General features: G+C 40.2%; 2 protein-coding genes across 3 annotated transcripts in view; both read left to right on the forward strand.

The window, feature by feature from the left end:
* The window catches only part of LOC120725304 (estrogen-related receptor gamma-like), a 42,700-nt gene extending 31,346 nt beyond the window's left edge, over positions 1–11,354 (forward strand). For both annotated transcript variants that reach the window (XM_040018107.1, XM_040018108.1), the window contains 2 exons: positions 3,665–3,934; positions 6,666–11,354. In XM_040018107.1, coding sequence (XP_039874041.1) covers positions 3,665–3,934; positions 6,666–6,910 — 515 coding nt within the window. In that variant the 3' untranslated portion in view covers positions 6,911–11,354. The remainder of the gene's footprint in view (positions 1–3,664; positions 3,935–6,665) is intronic.
* Positions 11,355–18,239: 6,885 nt separating this feature from the next.
* ylpm1 (YLP motif containing 1) overlaps positions 18,240–21,001 on the forward strand; it is a 41,346-nt gene continuing 38,584 nt past the window's right edge. Inside the window, exon 1 of the mRNA XM_040018147.1 lies at positions 18,240–18,246. The gene's annotated coding sequence lies outside the window, so the exon portion shown is untranslated. The remainder of the gene's footprint in view (positions 18,247–21,001) is intronic.

The following is a 21,001-nucleotide window of genomic DNA, read 5'->3' on the forward strand; positions in this document are numbered from 1 at the left end:
GTGTTTATACACCACTCTGCATCTAATTATTACTTATGCTTTGGAAAAGAGCCAGAGATTAATAATATCTTTTGTCGTGTCTCCCTCCCCTCACCCCCAAACAGTCATGACAGACGGCTGCCTCTCCCTGACCCTGGTTCTGTCGGAGGTTTCTTCTTGTTAAAAGGGTTTTTTTTTTCTTTCCCACTGTCGCCAAGAGCTTGCTCATAGCACTTTGTCTGATTGTTGGGTTTTTGATGAATTATTGTAGGGTCTTCCTACATAAAGCGCCTTGAGATGATGGTTTTTTCCACTATATAAATAAAATTGAATTGAAGTAAAGTGAACTGTAACCTCCAAAAATTAGGCTTCATTGAGCCTAACAATGAAGCTAACAAGTAAAACATAAATACTCTAAAACCCTGTAGTTTAGCAGAACAGCGTCGCTGTTCATGTTCTTCATCTCCATGCAGAGAGACTGCAAACACAGAGATGCTGACGTTGCCTGGTTTGCTCAGTATTGTGTCATGTTTGGTCAAACGGCATCAAATCACTAGGGTGAAATATTGATATTTCATCAGGGGGATTCACCCTCCACAGTGACACTTAACTCAGCCACCTCCAGGCGACGCACATCCAGCTCCAGGCTAACCCAAGGGAAACCAGGAAGTCACTAAATTGCTTCAGTAAATTGAGTGTTTAAAAAAAGAGAAAAGAAAAAGGGGGCCAGGAGTGCTGGGGGAAAATAAGGGAAATATATGCATGTCTTCACCAATGAGTCACAAAATGAAAAGCACAGTGCAATGTTCTGCTGGGAAAACCTTTAGTCCTGGCCTCCATGCAGATGTTACTTTGACATGTCACAAGTTCCAAAATTGCACAGGAGCAACTGGAGGAATTTTACAAAGAGCTCGAAACTTTATCTGGACTACAAAGTCCAGTTGAGCATCTGTCCCACATGCAAAAACAGCCCAGGTTCACGAAGGCCACACCCAGCAGCTCTCAAGACTCAAAGCATTTGTTACCAATGTCCTGATGCCTGACACTACAGGTTACCCATGATAAGCAAGCTTTTGGCATCACAAAGGGAGGGCATTCTGCACAATTGGTGGTTTTATGTTGAGGCAGTATATTAAAGGTATGCTACATTAAATGGAGCTAATAAGCATGATTTTTAGCCTGAAGTGTTCTTGCTTTACAGTTATTTAAACGGGTTGTTTCTGTATGTAACTATGCTACTTTTTTCTAACTGTCAGACTTATTTTGTCCTGCCTCACTATTCTAAATAAGCTTCACCAAATTTAGGCCATTCATTTCTCTTGCAGAAGTGTCTTTGGGGAATCTGGAGTAAACTCATGAATTCCTGACACAGCATTGATATCTACATTCAGTGATCCTGTGGTCCTCTCTTCCCCCCACTAAACATGTACCGGATGTCCTCCATCAAATGTCTGTTTGTCAGATCTGAGGCTTGGATCGATACCCTTTCGCATTTGGTGGACTGATTACAATCTACTAATCAATGACACCCCCAGCACTCTTTTCTCTCTGTTTCATTCTCTCGCTTCCCGCCGTTCCTCTATTTGCTTGATAAGAAACATCGGGAGGACCCCTTTTAAGTCAACCTGTCCGATTCCGATCCATACAAGTTTCAAGATTTAAGTAAGCAGCGTGGTGAGTTCAAGGCCCTGGTCAATATCCCCCAATCACCTTCCTATTCACCATAGAGTAGTGAAAGGTATTGTGGCCATTGAGGTCCTTTCAGGTGTTTGATGTGGTGTGTGTGAATGTTAGAGGTGAAAGTTGATGGGTCGACCTCGAGATTTGGATGAATTGCCACACCAAGTTCAAAAGGTTGAACAACACAGGAAGAAGCCTGCATGTGTGCTTTGTTTTTGGATCTTAACATTGCTGCGTTTAAAGCATTCCCCTTCATAATTCCATCCCAATCCCAGTGAATATGTTATTCAGTATATATACGGACCTGATTTCTCCTGTTGCAAAACTCTAAACAAATTCTCACACACTGAAAATCAGCACATTAATACACTTGTGATACATGATGGTAAATGTTGTTGGGAGAACTACACCACAGCTACAGAACAGATCCAGTTTCTTAATCATGGTGGCTCAAAATTCCTGTGAATGAACTAACCAATAAATACCAGTTCAGAGTCCACAGCCAGAAGAGGTGAGTTGAAAGTTGATGCCAATAAAGAATATGAACAATGTGATAGGCAGGAACAGGATTAGAGTGAGACACCATGTTCATATACAAGGAATGACATTTGACTATGATACGCAAATCTGTGTATGTCTGTCCATATGTTTTTGCTACCAAACTTGGTACGCAGGCTCATCTGATACACCTGAAGGTTGTTGTCTATATCAGATATTCTGATGCCCAGCAACCAGCAACCAGCTAATAACAGGTTAAAATGACTTGATATTAGCATTTCTGAAGCTGCAGCAACTTATAAAAGGATTTTATAGTTTTAGTTTCACAACAATAACACATCCACAAAATTTAAGTTATGGATGATATGTTATGATACCTTCAGGTTCCATGAGAACCATATTACAAATGACTAAAATTACCTTTTTAACCTTGAATGTACAACAATCCACAATACCTCATGAAATCATCCTATTGTTTTCAATTCACAACATTAACATCTCATTTATATCCACAAAAGTGGAATTACACATGATATATTTTCATCATGTTGCATAGCAACCACCTGGCAGTGGGCTGAAATGACCCAATTTGTGCATTTATGGGGCTACAATTTATAAAGCATTGATCATTTTAATTTAATGGCCAACAGCAAAAACGGGTCAGAAAGTACCGTGACATGGGCATGTACTATTAGAGTTTCTTGTTGTAGTAAATGTTTTATGTATATAAGTATTATAAACCTGTAGGCTATATCTTTTATAGATAAAAGGTACTTTCACTTGCTTCCTTTAAAAGAAAAAAATCATCAGATGGTCTTTCTGATGCAAACAGAGGTTGTTTTTTTTGATTCAGAAGTGTTTTGATTACTGTTTGAAAGGTTTTTCTTTACCCTTTTATGAAAAGGGTGGAGGAATCCCACAAAAGTCTCTTAGAAAATGCGAAAACTATAAAATGGTGAAGTCTAATTATAAATCCACACGATCTTCTTTTTTTCTCCTTCCTATTTTCTCAGTTGGAATTTCAGTACATTAATTTAGTCTGTTTTAAATGACAGAATTAACTTTGAAGTTGTTGTAAAGCAGAAGTGACTGTCTATTCACCCGTCCTTACTCTGACAATGATACGATATAATCAGTGTTAAGTCTGGATTTGTCCTCACTAAGCAGGGTCTCATGTGCTTATGCAGTGGGTTGCAGAAGGACTGAGTTGATGGCTGAGGCAGCCCTGGCTCATGTTTCAAAGGCCTCTGCTCCTGACTGATTTATAGTGCTCCCTGAAAGCCACTGCATATAGCGTTCGGTCTCTGTTTCAAGTCGGACTTCTTTGAGGATTGCGCAGCAATTGTACATAGCCCATAAAGCACACAGAGGACTGAAAGAGGCAACAATTGAGCAGGGGGGTTAATAGGCTGCCCTCTTACTATGTCACATGGTTGTTCTGTGTGAGGGCTCAGCAGTACCTAGAAAATGTTCAAATGTGACATATATTTTCTTTATACTCCTGCAGGCTTTTCCACACTCTCGCTGGCAGACCAGATGAGTCTATTGCAGAGTGCCTGGATGGAGATCCTGGTGCTGAGCATTGTGTTTCGCTCACTGCCCTGCGAGGATGAGATAATGTATGCGGAGGACTACGTGGTAGATGAGGAGCAGGCGAGGATCTCAGGCCTGCTGGACCTTCATGTTGCCATCTTGCCATTGGTCCGACGCTACAAGAAGCTGCGTATGGAGAAGGAGGAGTTTGTTACGCTCAAAGCCATTGCACTCTCTAACTCAGGTAATCTTCCATTCACCTGTTAGACTTGAATTCACAATACTAATCTATGAGTTTGTGAACAGCACAAATATTGTAGGCTCAAATTCATAGAAACGTTGGATGAGTAGTGGGTTTGGATCTTCATAAACATCATAGTGCATCAATAAGGAGGCAGAGCAGGATTGTGCTGCTGAATGCAAGTCAAAATGATGGGATTACATCCTAAACCAAGTTCTGTTTATTGTATTTGGCTTCCAGAGAGTTTAAGTTTTCCAAAAATCATCTATTTAAAACTCCCAGAGATAGTAGTGGCTCAGTGGCATACTTGCGTTGACTACTACCCCCACCCTGTCACGGCAGATGGCTGCCCCTCCCCGAGCCTGGCTCTGCCAGAGGTTTCTTCCTGTTAAAAGTGAGTTTTTCTTTCCCACTGTCGCCAACTGCTTTACAGGGATCATCTGATTGTTGGGGTTTTCTCTGGAGGCTCTTTTCCCTCCAACATAAAGCACGTTGAGGCGACTGTGATTTAACGCTAAAGAAATAAAATTAAAGTAAATTAAAGTACTGTAATCAAGTAATCGAAAACTGATTAGTCACTTTTGCCAAATAGCCTTTATTTTCTCCGCAGTAATGACATAGACAGGAAGGTACATCTTTATATGAAATCTCAAGTAAAGCCTGGCAGTTGGCATTTAATTAAACAGACAAAGAAATAAAACACGGGGATAAAAAATGTCGAGTGGTTATCGGTATCTTGTGGCACCATCACCCCCCACAATGAAAGATCCCCGATAAGAGAGGACATAAAGGTCAAGATCAAGATTTTTTTTTTTAATTTAACTTTGTGTCTGTGTGTGTGTGTGTAGCTGTATTTTAATTTGTGTGCAGATACATGTGCACGTGTGTGTGTGTGACTGTCACATTGCGCTCTCATTCTCTCCATCTCCATAACAGTAGCTGCCAGCGCGCCACAGCCGAGGGAGATATATTTAGCATTTCATTAGAAAAACAGGGGCTGTCAATAAAATGTGTTAAGTGGAGTGGAATGAGCGTCGGGGAGCGACGGGCCTCGTTTGTTCCAGTGTGAAGATGCTGCGCCCGTATTGACAGTTTGCTTTTCATGAGGCTGGGCCTGTCCCCCGCTAATCAATGCCTGTTAGGAGTCTTTTCTCCTGCCTGACTGAAAAAAATGAAAAATGCTGAGCCCAGAGCTTTAGTCTCCTGATGACAAACACTCCATGGGAAAGTTGGGGATAAATAGGAGGGGAGGTGATGGAAAGACAGGGAGGTAAAGGTATAAGGAAGACGTGTGAGAGAGAGGGGAAGGCTAGGGTTCAGAGGGGTTGCTCTGGGAGGGCGAGGGGGCAACTTCAGCTCGTTTGAACACAGTCTCGGCGAGCTTCGGCTCCAGTGGTCCTCTGGGTGTGACAGCTGTGGAAATTCATGGCCATTGATTTTGTAATTAGCAAAGTATCGACGGGATTGACGCCAGGCTGCTGACGGATTACATGGAAATTGTTTCTTCAAAGTTAGTTTTGCATTCCTCCCCCAGCCCCAGCCTCCTTAAACACACACAAACACACACACACACACACACACATGCTTTACGCGTGCACCCATTTAAAAACATATTGCTTATTTTCCACTCTCTTTCTCACATCTGAGCGCGCGCACACACATGATCGTGCAGCCTAATGAGGATCAGATCAGCATTAACATGAAGGTTTCAAATGAAGAGTGCTGGAACACATGTGCGGTCCACATAGCCTAGTTAATTTCCCAAGATAGAAATGCAATTTACACAGAAGGCGACTGGTAAAAGAGACTTAATCAGTCAGTTAGGAACATAATTAGCCTTGTACTTTCCCTTTTTTCTGCCTCATTTACATGTTCATACACGGTCTTACTTCACGCCACAACTTTCATGACACATAGCAGAGCTGATCTCATTCACTTACACTTCAATCAGCAGCCGTGTTTGCCTTCTCTTTAGCGCTACTCCGTATTACTACCAGGGTAGGACGAGTTTATCTCAGTCTGTGAGATTTGATTATAATACTGTATTGAATTCGCATTTGCGTCGTGCACGGCTTTATCTGTGAGTTAATGAATTGTGGATATGATGCATACACAGATTAGACCTGACACAGTATGTCAGTGCAGTGAAATTGGCTGAAAGCAAACCAGTGCTTGTCCATTAAAATGCTCGCTGTCAGCTCGTCCTTCGGAGGACAAGCCTGTTTTTTTTTTCTCTCTCTTTTTTCCCCTCCAACATGTAGACTTATACGTAGAGAGCAGTTTTTAATAAGTCTCAACTGGTTTTATTTTAGAGCCTATACATAAGGGGGCCAACTGCTCTTTCTTATGGAAATGAAGCCCATCTGCCACCATCATTCAGCTGAATGATATCCTAGTAATGCAGCCATCTGAATTCATTAGCAGGGGGGATGTATGTGGTCCATGATACCAAAAGAAATGAATCTTTTTTTCCTCTCCTGCTGTATATTTATATATACCTACTGTACTTCCCTCTCTTCCTATGTCTCCCGAGACTCCCAGCCATGCATAGTCATTTATTTAAGGAGCGTCATTAAGCACTAAGAAGCAAAATTGCACGTTTGCATATACAAGCTACTGAGTTTAAAACCAGATGATGCAGCTGCAAAACATGCAGTTGTTGTCAATGTAGATATGAAACATCTGATTTGTCTTAAGCATTTTTGTCATTCCGACTTTCTTCTTCTCGCTCCAGACTCCATGCACATAGAGAATATCGAGGCTGTCCAAAGGCTCCAGGATTCTCTTCATGAGGCCCTGCAGGATTTTGAGGGTTCCCAGCACCCAGAGGACCCCCGGCGGGCAGGCAAGCTGCTCATGACCCTGCCTCTGCTCCGTCAGACTGCCACCAAGGCCGTTCAGCACTTCTACAGCATCAAAATGCAGGGCAAAGTCCCCATGCACAAACTATTCCTCGAGATGCTGGAAGCCAAGGCTTGACACCCGGGCCGGGTGTTTGACGTGCAGCTGCATCACCCAATCCGAGGCGAGGGACAGCCCATTAAAAAATAAATCAATAAATAAAGGTGGTGCCAACTGACAATGGAAGGATGAAGCTTGGAGTCATTTTAACACTTTTAAACAAAACTAAACTTAAAGGTAAAAGGGACTTGAAATAGTTTTAAAAGGTGGGCAATTATCAGACTGATTGACAGGGGATCACGATTATGTATATAAAGATGTTGTGTACAGAAATCAGGCAGCCGAGGTCTTGTTATAACCAGAGACCCGTTGCTCTATATCACCTGAAGGTTCTGTGAATTTGTTTCTTATCTTATTTTCATCTCAAAATGGAAATGTGATAATATAAATGTCCTCAAGAACTGTACAGCCACGTAGCCACATGTTTTTATTTCCTTCTCTCACGTTTTCTCATCGCAAGCTGTTAAAGCAATAGTCTCTAACTGGTCTACATATAATATGTGTACTGTATATTGTGTGAAATTGCACTGGACATGTGGGGTTGGGGGAGGGAGAACTGTTAGACATATTCTTGTATTGACCATCGAAGACAGTGGTACTCGTTACAGTAAGATTCTCCATTTCTTCATTATATATTTACCTCGTAGAAGCTTCATCAGCTCAGTGGTTCGGTCAACTTGGTGCTTGCAGAAGGACGGTGGTTGGCTGGTGATCAGAGTTCACTGAGAGTTTGCACTGAGCAGCTATGAATAATGTGGCAATAATGAGTATTGTATCAGCTCACTCTGTCGGTCCTTTTTGCTTTTAGAGGCTAAACTTGTCCCTCGCTTCTCTTTGTCCTCATGCACATCTATTGGCAACTAAACGTACTGTGAAACCTGCACGTGATAACGATAAGCTATGTTTAAGAATGAAGTTAAACACAATGAATGCAATGTAATACGCCCTTTAATGCAAACTGACACCCCTAATATGAAGACCTCAGCAACTATACAATATCATTCAGTTTGTTTCGAAAGCTTTTTGTTGACGATGGTGCGCTAGATTGTGATATTTTGTACAGGCTTTGCCTTTTCTTGTGAAACTCTGCCCACCTTTGTTTTAGTTTGTTCTCAACACAACAAGTGTCACTATATTGATAGACCATAGCTGAATATGTCTGTAAAGTATGAACAGTATTATTTGCTATTTAATTTAACATCATGTGTGTCGATATAAAGGCTACAGTCAATTAATATTATTATTTTGTGCGTTCAAATGCTTGTCATAATGTCCCAGTTGGTTTGTTGGGAAGTCTTTTTTTCCAACTGAAGTGTCATCATGTGCTTTGATGTAGGAATGTAGGAGCTTTAAACTAAAAAATGATGCTTTACATGACTTTTTATCAGGATAACTGATAAAATAAAAAAAAAGACTCTTTGTAGACACCAATTTGTAATTGTAGCATAAGATCATATTGCAAATGAGATGAAGGAAGGAAAAAGTTTATATGCAACATGCTAAATTATACCCATTTTTTTTTTTTTTGTCAGGAAACATTATGATCCTTACTTTCCTCACTTTTCTTTCGCCTTAATTTCTCTTTTCATCCGAATCACAATAATGACACTTGTTTGTCTGAGAACAACCTGAAAGGCTTTCCGAGTTCATTCTTAGTGGCAACAATAGTGGAAAATTATATATCTCACTGACCACCAGGTGCAGCTTTCGGATGTTTTGTAGTTTTATTGGTCTTTAGCTCATTTTTAATAAAGGTGCTAATATTCAGACAGGCACTGTGTACAAACATACTCCCATTAAGGAGTACAGACTAAGTTAATAAATCTGTATATTCCAAAAGTAATGGTAGTCTTTTGGAGCATAATATCTATCAGTGATGAACCAGTTGCCAAATTACTCAATTAGGATAAAAGTGATAGAGTTATGAACATATTATTTCCTGTCCTGATGACCTGAGCAGGTTAGATGGAACATGTTACCATATGATCAAAACAGTATACTAATAATAAATGAAACAGCTGCTCTTAGGGTTTTAGTAAGACACATATTGTCCCTCGTGAACACTTAAAGTAGTCTTTAAAGTGTCAAGTGCCATTAGCTTCTGCCCAAACAATTATAAAGCATAAAGCCAAGCTGCCAGTAACTATTGACGATTCCCACAGGAACACTCCTGATTCACTGTAATGTAATGCATAGATAATTATAACCATATACATTAGAGAATACAATTCCCACGATGCACTTCCTCACTTGTTAACCAGCTTTTCTGTCCCCGGCTGAAATGAGGGATTCATCACCTCTGTACAGTAGCAAGCCAAAGCATTATTGTCTTTTTAATAAACGTTATGAAAGCTGCAGTATTAGGCAGACATGACTGCTGTTTCCACATAAATACAGATGTTAATGGTGAGCATACCCTTTCTGCTCTGTATCCACTAAACCTAACAACAAAACATGCTGGAAATCTTTTATCTTCTTTTGTTCGCTCAATAGAGGCATTGATCGATCATTAGTTCTGTGAAGTCTCACTCTGAGATAAAAACAAGTCTAAAAAGTGAAGGGATTTTTTTTTCTTTTTCTATTTTTTTGTACTAATTTGAGGAGAGTGTTTCTGTAAATGGCTGCAATCCAGCTCGACCAAAACAGGAAAACTGACCCTCCCTCCTGATCAGAGTTCATTTACACACCTCCTCCATGCTCTTTGAAGACTTGATAGCAGATTAATTGTTTCCCAACTTCCACCCCCCCCCTCTCCCAAATTAATATAAGAAAATAAAAGAAAATGCTTAATTTATTTCCAGACTTCTAAAACGGTTCGACTACATCCAATTAACTCTAATTGTCTCCTAAGCTGAAATTCTCAGTAGAAATGGAGCAATTAAATTTCTGCTTTGGCTCTACCTTGGGGACGAGAGACGTTTTACTTTGGTTGATGGTGGGAAGGGTTTGTCTAAACCTTTACAAAGACGATTTCATGAGTCTCTGTAATAGTTTCATAACAGAGCGATCACTGGGCTATGCAAGGCAAATATGGCCACCCTATGTTCCTTGTGTTGTGGAGCATCAGACTGACATTTATTTGTTCTTTGTTTACATTGTGGACATGCTGTACAAATGTATTATGTGCATATTTCACTATACTACGACTGCTGTTCGTTACTATAACTATGATCCTTTGATTTGCCAATTTAGGGAGTTTTTCATGTTGGATTAGCAACAAAATTTAGAGCCCACTGAAAACCTGTATAATACAAGTCACTGTATTGAGTCAATGGGTAATTATTTAAGTAAGTCTTTGGTGAGATATTGTCTTATTTTCTGTTTTTTTTTCTTCTGTGTCTTTGTGTATCTCAATGCTGAAACACACACACACACACACACACACACACTGCGTTACCATCGATTTTGGTTATCGGCACAGCAGGACATATAGCAAGTAAAGTCGTCTAGACCCTATACCTCAATTCATATTTTTTGAAAATTACACTGGGTTTGGAAGCGGGCCATGGGTTCCTCTTGGGAATCTGTGGCACAGAAATAAAGTGACATCACTGGCTGGGTATTAAAAAAATGTAGATGAACTTACAGCGGTTGGGGAACACATTCCTCGGAGGAGAAAGCTGCTTATTCGCTGTTCCATTTGCGGACTTTACCTTAACTCCGCGCACGCTGAGATGACGAGATTTACATAAAACATGGAGGAACCTCCCTGGCCGTTCTGGTCCACGGTGTATAAAGGACCCTGCTAGGTGTATGTACCACAGACATGTGATTACCCAAGAGGATTAACCCTCCCCTTCTCAAAAGCAATATGTTAGCATTTGTAATATATGAATCAAGATAACAGGGAGCTTTGGTTCATTTTAATTATACACTTATGCTTGGGAAAGGACAGGCTAACTATGCACGCACAGTCCTGGGAAGACAAAGGGAAAATATTGGAAGTTAGAAGCAACTACAGCTGGGTTTCACTGGACAGTATTGTGTGGCATTTTCTTGTGTTTCGTTTGTTGTGTTCATGCCTACTGTATCCATGTGTAAATATATGCTTTTTTTTTCTTTTTCTTTTTTTTTTTTGGAGTGAGTCAAATCTAACAGTGCACTGAATGTACAGTGACAATAAAATCACATGGTTTATGTAACAGCTGCACAGGATTTTTATTGGATAGCTATGCTTAGTTTTGGTCTTCAGTGTTTTTTACTGATAATGTAAGCTTATCGTGGTTTATAACTTCCTTTGTTTCTTTTTTTTTTTTTTTTTGAAAATTGTCACCCGGCACTTTATAAAGTTTTCAGATGTCTTCTGTAACAAAGTTGCCTCTCTGGGTGCAACAGTAACATCCTTTGTTAAAGCGAGGATGCAACCACATCTACAAAATGAGCAACAATGAGTTTTGTTACACTATCACAGTATATACATTTTTATTTGCACAACTTACTAACAATATAATTGCAGCCTATGCTTAACCTGCACTAGATATAAGATGAAATTCGCATCAAACTTACACACAGATGCACACAAAATGAATAGTCCTTAGGCAAGTTGTAAAGCAATAAAACTGGTAGTTTATGTGCAGTGCCTGGAAGACCAGTTGAGTGTCTACACGTGTGTATGTGTCTATGCGCGCTTGGATATTTAGCAAGACGGTGCCTCGGGGTGTAACGGCATCCTCCTGCCCCCGACTGTCAGTTGGTTAACTGTCTACACGCCGTCCCTTTTGACCTTGCGTTGGCTACAACGCCGGCTGAATGCACATCTGACGCACTCTCTTCCTTTGTGGTGCAATCCTGTGGAAGTCATTTCATTTACTGGGCTTTCAACTTCAGCCAATATGGGAGTCGGGGTGGGGGTGGGGTGGAGTGGAGTGGGGGTAAGTCTGTGTTTAATCAGCCTGCCACAAAGCATTCCTCTAAACAAAATCAGCTATGATGTCCAGCGAAAAGATGTCTCAACAGAAGACTGAATTAAACAGATAAATGGGCTTGTCACTTTTTCATTTTTTATTTATTATGCTGGCATAAGCTGCACTCGCCACTCCATATTATTGCTGCAAATCATAACTGTGTATTAACTTGAGGCTTGGTCTATACTGTATATCAGCAGACTTTTTTATGTGTAGAAGTTTTATGTGAAGGTGTTCTTCGCCGACATTTGACTGATAAAAAAAAACTGCAAGCAAAGTAAAAGAAGCTACAGAAAATGTGTCTTATGAACTTGCAGATCTTCTTTTTTTCACCTATCATATAGAAGGGAATTAGGCCATGGCCCACTGTCCTTATAGTGACTTTCCATCCTGCAAACCCTGTTTTATTCACCTTAAGTCACCACAAGTTGTTAGGGCGGTCTGTACTTACCAAGGGGCACTGACAATATCGCACTGTAGTCTGTTTATCAACCAGTCTTGTTGCTTAGGTCTTTTATTAAATCTTTAATCACACTCTTAGTGCAACCGTGTACCACCGACAAATGCTTCAGCTCCACGGCTGGGCAGCCGGACTCCTTCCTTTGCCTCATGAAGATTATTCATCGACTGAGGTGAGAGTCCACTGAGAATAGGCTGTAAAGTGTCAGTCACAGTTACTCAGAGCGGTGTTGTCTTAGACAATGTAACTGGGTGAAAGTGAGTGAAGGAGATAGGAAACCATCAATATGCTCCCTGTGTAAATTGAAGAAGGTCATGATTTATGGCTCCTGGCTACATTGTACATACATGCTGAATCTACTCTTTTTTATCCACCCCCCGCTCACTCGCCTAGCTCAAGGACAGGTAAGGGTGCCTTTCTCTGCAGCTCATCCCCAACACCATGCAGTCTGTGGCACTTTGTGATGGACAGCCCTGAGGAAGGCCGGTGCTTTTCAAAATGAGTTGAGCGCCATCTATGGGTAGCCACAGTAACTGATTGACATGAAGGAAAGACGAGAGTGTAGACAGAAAGAATTAGATGCACATTATACAAGTGCACTGTACTACCTGTGTTACTCCACCTGTTCTTTGGATTTTTCATCGCCTCATCAGTCACATCTGTCTCGCAGTCTCCTTTTACTTAAGGACTCAGACAGAGAGGGGGACAGCTGTGGGTTTTCTAAGGCCTCGCAACAGCTGCAAGCCCCGCATGGCACTGCATCTGTTCAATTCTCACGGCCTCTATCTCTGCTAAAGCAAGTTACAATTCATAATGCGGTTCTCGCTGGTCTTACCCTATTAACCAGTGAGCAGATGGAAATTATATGGTAGGGTGTTAGGCCTGAAAATGGACCTGTAAGCGTCATGCTGTCTCAAGTACATGCAGCTTAAAATGGGACAATTTAAATAAGGCCACATGAGAGAAATCAGGACTTGGCTGTGAATTCATTCCATGAGCCACAATGAATATCGTGATGTCTTCTCTGAATCTTCTCTGAAGTTTATTATTTATTTGGATGATTTATTATGTCTGGGTGCCTCTGACGTTGTTGCTTTGCCTTTGGGGAGAGCCAGATGTAACAAATGGAGCTCTCATTAGCATTTGACCTCCACATTATGCTTTGTTTACCTGCTGCTCCTCACCTCTATATCTCCTCAGACAAAATCAGGGCTTTCACAGAAGCCTCTAACTGTAACATAGTTTTGTTACTGGGCGGTAAAGGTAAGCACCACATTTGCATTGCAAGATTTCTCAAGCAGCTTGAGCGCGCAGAAACAAGGGGGGTGAAAAAAATTCTCCACTCCCTGGGGACGTAGCCACTCCCAGGTACCGTCATCTAGGATCTGGAGTTCTGACAGCCGTTTAAATCCCAAGAGATGGTGGAAAGAAATAAAGTTACTGTAAAGAGTCACCAGCACAGTCTGTTTTCTGAGTAGAAGAGAGGGCTGTTGTGCTCAGAGTGGAAGTTGTTCACTAATTGCTCATGGGTCGTACGTTTCTGATGTAAGATGGAATTTAGCAGTTTATGCTTGTGCACATGTTGATCTTGGCCAGCCAATAAATATTACAACATCTGTGATTTAAAAAAAAAGTTTGGTTCAGGTTCTCTAATTTTTAGGGGACAAGTGAAAGGAAAGAGCACCCACACATAACTCCAACACCGATTAAGCAGATCCTCAATCAGTGTTTAATCACTGTTGATATATTTTAGATGCATGAAATGATGTGTCACACAAGATAACCTGGTTGGTATTAATAAGCACATATAGAAAATGCAAAGACATTTACAACAGAATCTGAGTGATTTAGGAGAGCTCCCCACACTCAACATGAGCTGGTACAACAACCATCTCCATGCAAACTGCAGCCACTGCCCTGCTTCTTAAAGGAGGCTTATTAGTAATTATTTCATAAACTGTAAAATCTCATTTGTCATCCAAAGATTAGAATGTTTCAGCTGCAAAGGTGTTTTTGTTTCTTTGTTTTGTTTTTGTACTGAAAGAACAAAGTGCAGGGCAGATTAATATGAATATGCCATTCACACAAGCAATGTTAAGTACATTATGGCTACACTACCATGGCCTCCATAAATGTAACACATCTACATTACAAGCATCGACAACATCCTACTTTCCATATGAAAAGTTGAAGGGCAAACGGAAAGATCTTTTTCAAACTTTAACATTGTATTTCCTTTTCTACATCGTAGTCCCTTGCAGGTTCTTATCTATAGCAGATGCTATGATTTTACCATGTTGGCCAGCAACCGCCTAACAAACTGACTAAAATGAACTGTTTTTACCATTATTTCCCTGCAGCACCTAATAATAGCATCCTAGCATTTTCTGTCACCGCTGTAACATCTCATTTATATCCACAAAACTTCAGTTAGCCATGATATATTCTGATACAATCATTTTAGCTGGCAACCACTTAGCAACATGACTTGTTTTTAGCATTTATGCACCCAGAACACCTTATAAGAATTTTGAATTTTGTGGGGGGGGCATATTTTTACTTTTCTCAAGGTTTATGTGTTTCAAAATGGACACAAAATGCCTGCTTAGTTGGTGATAATGGTCTCCATGTGTTGAGAGCATAATTACAGCATAATATTTTTTATATTTATAAAATTCTCAGCAAATTATTCTGTGGAGGTGTCATGTTTAACATTTATATAGCATAACTATACCAGAAAAGGGAATGCACTTGATAAAAGCTAATATCAAATCAAATGACAAAAAAAAACAAAACATAAATTATCATCCAGCTGAGAAACGTCTCTGAGAAAAACATTATAATTGCAATTATATGCTCTGTGAATTATTAACGTCTCCTCGTTTCATAAGGAAGCAGGTCATGCATATAGCATGTATTAAAAAGAATCTTAGCAACAAGCAATGGTAAATATCCACGCATTACACACAGTCTCACATACACATTCTATTACCAGACCGGGGGGTGTGGCAGGTAGCTGTCTGCACTGTGGTTAATTGTGCAGCGGGAACCGGTTCTCTAATTTATTTCTCGCCTGTCCATACAAGAGTGATCATGAAACCCCATTCATTTCACAGAACACAATTTTCATATTTAATGAGCATGACTCCAATACAATTACAGTAATTAGTCAAATCTCACTCACGGCCAATGGAGCTCGCCACCATTATTAGTGGATCTTATTAATGATGTTGCACATGCGGTGCTCATAGGGTAATTGAGGGCATGTGTGGGTATGGGAACAGGGGTACGGAAGATTGGAAAGCAACGCCGCTCTCATCCTGCTTTTTGTCTTTACCGGGCCTAAAGTTAAATGGAGGTCTGCTTGATATTAACTGTGAGCTGCTTAAACATGGCAGCCAGCAGCAGAAAGTTGACTTGTTGTCAGTTAATGTTAAAGTAACGTATGTTGAATTCTACATGCATTCAGTGTGCTTCTATAAAACTGCTCCAAGAGAAGAAATCCAGATCAGCTTGTTGCTCCTCTTGTCTTATATTCTACATCAGGACAGTTCAGAGCATTACTGCTATGCACAAGATCCCAGGGGATCACAACAAAAAAGAAACAAAGGTGGAAATTGGAGGAAGAAGCCCATTTGCTGTGAGTGATGATACCGCAGTGTCTGACATTTTGGAGGTTTGCAGAGCTTCTCTTTCTAGACTGATCCTTATTAAACCTGTGAGCAGTGGTTGGATCTGCAACAATCACATGCTCTGCAGCAAGTGACACCCCTTGCGCAGCGTGGGGCCATTTTACTTTGCAGGTATGTGCAATTCCAGTGAAAGCATTTTCTAATGAGGAGTTATATTCAGAGATTTGACAGATGTCAAACTTTTTAAAGTCTTTTACGAGGGAAGCTGCTGTTTCATGCTCTCTGGGTTGATGTTTCAAAGCAGGCGATCATTTTAATCAAAGAGAAGTGAGTTAAATGGCCTCTTATCCAATTAAGGGCAGTGTCACCGCTAAGTTAATGAGTGTGACGCTGTAACAGAAAAGCCTACATTAACACAGCATAATTAGCGGAACATGGTGGAATTAGACGGCAGCAATGACAGTGCTTTGGTGTTTTTATAATTAAACACCGGAAAAGACAACAATTAAGCCAAATCTTAAACCCTCCCAATCCCATTCAAGCCAGAAAGGACATGTTTTGTTTGGGGAAAGCTCTAGAGATGAGGCCAGCTGCCGCCACCGCGTGAAGTCTGAATTACAGTTCAAAGGCAGGAGCTGAAAGTGAGGGAGGTCATGGCAACAATGCGTGGGATTATAGTTTGTTATACACAGTTTGTTAAAGAGGACAGACCAGTGTCTGTTGTAAATTTCACAATTTTGTTTCTGCACGTTGTTTCTGCATGAAACTTTGGATGCTGATTTTTGATTTTTATTTATTTGTTTTGTCTTTTTCACTGGAATAAAGTTTCAGTGCAGATTAATGTTCCATATGGCGAGATACTGTTGTGGCACAACAACAAACAACCAGAGGACCTACATCTATTTTAGTTAAACCCAAGATAAAACTCCATGAGACATTAATACTCATTAGAAGTCAGACAGGCCATTGTGTAACCAAAAACTCAGTCGCTGCTGTTCATACTGTAAATATCAGCACCAGTACATTGTTGGCTGTGGCTTGGGAGGTCCACTACGACATCTACTAATCATATGGTTGGGGTTTCGATCCCTGGGTACTCCAGTCTGCATGCCAAAGTGTACTTGGGCAAGATGCTGAACCCTGAGTTGCTTCTGAATTTTAGATAGATAAGACCTGGAAATAGGAAAAAGTCCTGGTGTGAATGAGGCATGTTGTATAGCGTGCTTTGAAAGCTCGAGTAGAAGGTAACAGTTTGAAATATGGCCAAAGACTAAGGGTGTAATCCCCCTGTAATTAAATGAAATATTGGCACATTTTATTTGATTTTACAACATAATTGTATTTATATACAAATACATTAAGGTAGGTACACTAGAACACGTGGGTAACAAGCCAGGCAATAAAGAAATAATTATACTATGAATTAAGTTTAAGTAATATGTAAGTAAGAGCTACATTTTTCCCTGGCAATTTACTGGAAAAACAAACAATATTTTAAAATCTTACATCACAAATACACCATATTATGGTGTGCCATAGCCTTACCTCCAGTTATTTTACAGGAAAGGAGACACCAGTTATATTGAGTGTAATTTTAGGTACAGCGTAACAAATTTCCTAGTAATTTAGTTGAAAAACAAACAATATTTCCCCATCTTACATTGTAAGTACACTGTACTTTTTGGACAACGGGTTATATTATGGAGTGGGTTAAGCTTGCCTTTTTACAATTTTCATAATATTTCGTCATATGGCCCTCGCCCCAGAAAGTAAAGCATGCTTACAGTATAAGATGAGGAAATATTATCTGTCTTTCCACTTATTTACCAGGAAATTATGCAGTACTTAAAATTACAGATGCAGTTCTTAACATTAGTATTACTACTATTTATTTGTTTTCGTGTAACAACCCGACTTGTTACCCCCATATTCTAGTGTGCCTAGCTTTAAGTATTTGTCTGTAAATATAATTACATTGTAATTTCAAATAAAATACATTAGTACTCCATGTTTTTACAGGGGAATCACAGCCTTAGTCATGGGTTGTATTATAAAGTGTTAACAAGTACCAAAGCGCTATATAAGAACCAGTCCATCAAGTGTGCTGAAAGTGATTGGTTTGTGGAATTCTTTTTCAAGACTCAGCATCAGCTTCAACACGGTTGTTAGGCCCACTGTGAACAAACCAATTATTGCCTCTGCAGCATACTGAGGGTCAGGCCTTATTAGTGATGTGCTAATGTGACATTAATTGCTTTTACCTTTTCACTCCATTAAGATGCTGCTATCTCTTTCAGGAGCCTGGCCAGATGGTTTATCGGCCCTGCTCTGGCAGCAATGCTGCTAATGGACTGGAGTGTGGAGTAAAACAGCAACAGACCTCACCAATAAAATCTTGTAACTAAATAACACATTTGTAGATGCAAAACCCCTGCCTTATTGTGACAAATAAGAATGGCTGAATTTCATCACCTTCGCTCAAATATTGACCTGGGAAGAAAAGACATCCCCACACCTCCAGCCTCAGATGAAAAACATTTTTTCAGTTTTAAAGTACTTTTAAGGTTTTGTTGCAAGCAGTGGCAAGTCTTCATTTAAAGTATTGGCATGCATTGACTATATGCTGAACATGAGGCTGCTGCATTGAGTTGTAAAGCCAAGACCAGGGTCAAATGCTAAATAAGAGGAAATTGGCACAAGAAACACCCTGGGGAAGCGTCTTCCTCTGTGTCCTTATTCTCTTCTTCCCTTCTCTGTCCTTACTCTCCCACGTACACCCTTCCTCCATCCAACCTCTCCACCTCCTCGCTACCCTGATGCCAAACCCATGACCTAGGCCAAGATCGATAGCACAGTTTAAAGAGGATGGACTGTGTAAACAGAGACAATAGATCCTGCCAACGAGGGTGCCTTGACCACTGATGGCCTCTGACTAGTGCAGTAGCATTTGATCAAGTCTAGCATTGATGGCTGTCGTCTGTACTTTCAGGACAGATTTTAGATCTTCTCAGTGGGACATCAGGATCATGAAATCTGCAGATATTTGAGTGGTCGATTGGTAGATTATTTCCTGCTACCGCTGAGGATGAACAAGGGATCAAATAAAAATGCTGATGTCTCCTCAGGTTCAGATTCTCAGCCATGTAGATTTATTGTCTTTCTGTTAGATTGAACAACATTAGACTTAATAACAGATCTGAGCCCTTTAAAGGAACTATTCATCTTTTTGTACAATTTTAAGCCAGAGTGTAATTAAATATCTAGGAAATAATGTGTGTGTGTGTGTGTGTGTGTGTGGGTGTGTTATGTGAGCCGATAAACCTCCAGTGGGGGTCTGCTAAGCCACACAAACTTTATTATTTCAATTATGAATTCACACAGCCTCCTTTACTATCAAGTATTCCCTCCATATAAAGGAACACACTGAGGATATAAGCTAAAGCTAAGTGCCCCGATATGTTGATTGAATGGCTGAAAACTTGGTGCAATCCATTCTGGCTGCATAAGTGTGAGCAAGATTTATATGTTTTTTAAATGTAAAAAGCAACCATTCCTGCACTTTTATACAGACCACATTAGCAGATAGCATCTTGTCATTTAAGCACATATTTCTTTAGTGAAAACAAAGACATTACTCACCCACATTTATACAGAATGCATATCAAGCATAGCACTTTGTAAATGCACAATGTGCTAGTCATAATTCTGCTTATCTCACATGTGTGGCAGGTCACATTTTAGTATATAAACCAGCCCATTACTGCCTCTGTAAGTTATATGCAACAACGCATTCTTGCAGGACCTGGAAGCAGCCAGCTGCTTGTATTAATCAAACAGCCCACTTCCCTTTTTGACACAAAGCAAATAGTCATAAATGCTCTTATCAGCCTTTCTAATAGTGTGAGCGTTACAATCAGATTCATGGTGGCATAAACTATTGCATTTCACCTTTATCATATCCAACAATCACTTCTTTTTCACCGGTATCGTTTATAACAGGCGGACAGCTTGTTGCTTAATGAAATTCAAAGCACTCTATCGGCTTGAGGGATCTCACACTCCATTTACTTATATTTACATATATTTTGTTTTTCCAGCACAAGCAAACAGGTATGATGAATGTCTGGCTGCGGTCCTGCTGGGACATGTGGCTCCCTGCAAATGATCTGTGATCAGGCAACTGTAATGCTTTACAGTAAAGTGTGGGGAGGTTCCCCTTGTATTGCAATGCAAAAATAAAGACTTCTGTCTTTAAACCAGTGGGCTGATGATGGAAAATATACGCTTAATATGGATGCAAAATCAGGTTTTAATCACTTTGAATTATTTAAGCAAATAGATTAAAAGTAAATTACATGAACAAATGTAAGCAGCAGCTAGAAACTCAGACGTCAGTGAACAGTTTATCAAACAGGTCTATGTTCCAGTGAAACGAACTACCGGACATTCTTCTAAATGTAACGTGGTGGTGATGGTGGTGGTGGGGGCTTCGTCAGACCTCTGCTTTGTATACTCCCCGCATAATTTGGAGGACTTTGATTAATCAATTAATATTCTCTTCTCAAGGTCTTCTTATAAAGCTCATCATTAATAAAAAACCAGACATTCAATTAGCAGCCAAATCTTGATTGCCAATTTTGTCATAACAGTCTCCCTTTGTATGCCTTTTTCCCCCCTTTCTTCATAGTTGGGAGTGTGGCGTGGGTAGGAAGAATTAACTAATTTCATTAATCTAATTGTCATCGCTTTCAACCATCCCACTAATAAGTACAAATTAATATGATTAATCAATTTGACGACGTAAACTCATTCAATTACACTTTTTCAAAGGCAAGTGGGTGTGTTGGGGTGATAGGGAGGAGCAAGCTGCTGAAGGGAGGAGGGCGTCTGAGCAGCTTGCTCTGTGAGGAGCCCAGCCCATAAAATTGGAGTCAAGACAATTAGTCATTCTGAATGATAAATAAAAGGTGATAAAATGTCGTGGGCAGGCATCCCACCAACGACAGATCTGATTTAATGAAACATGTTGCTTTCCCTCAGAGAACTAACAGACTATTGGTGCTTTTAGGACTGTAAACCAGCCTGTCTCCTTTTTTTGGTGGGGAGGACCGCT

Source organism: Simochromis diagramma, unplaced genomic scaffold (genome assembly GCF_900408965.1).
Source record: "Simochromis diagramma unplaced genomic scaffold, fSimDia1.1 OVJJ01000802.1, whole genome shotgun sequence".
Taxonomy (NCBI): domain Eukaryota; kingdom Metazoa; phylum Chordata; class Actinopteri; order Cichliformes; family Cichlidae; genus Simochromis; species Simochromis diagramma.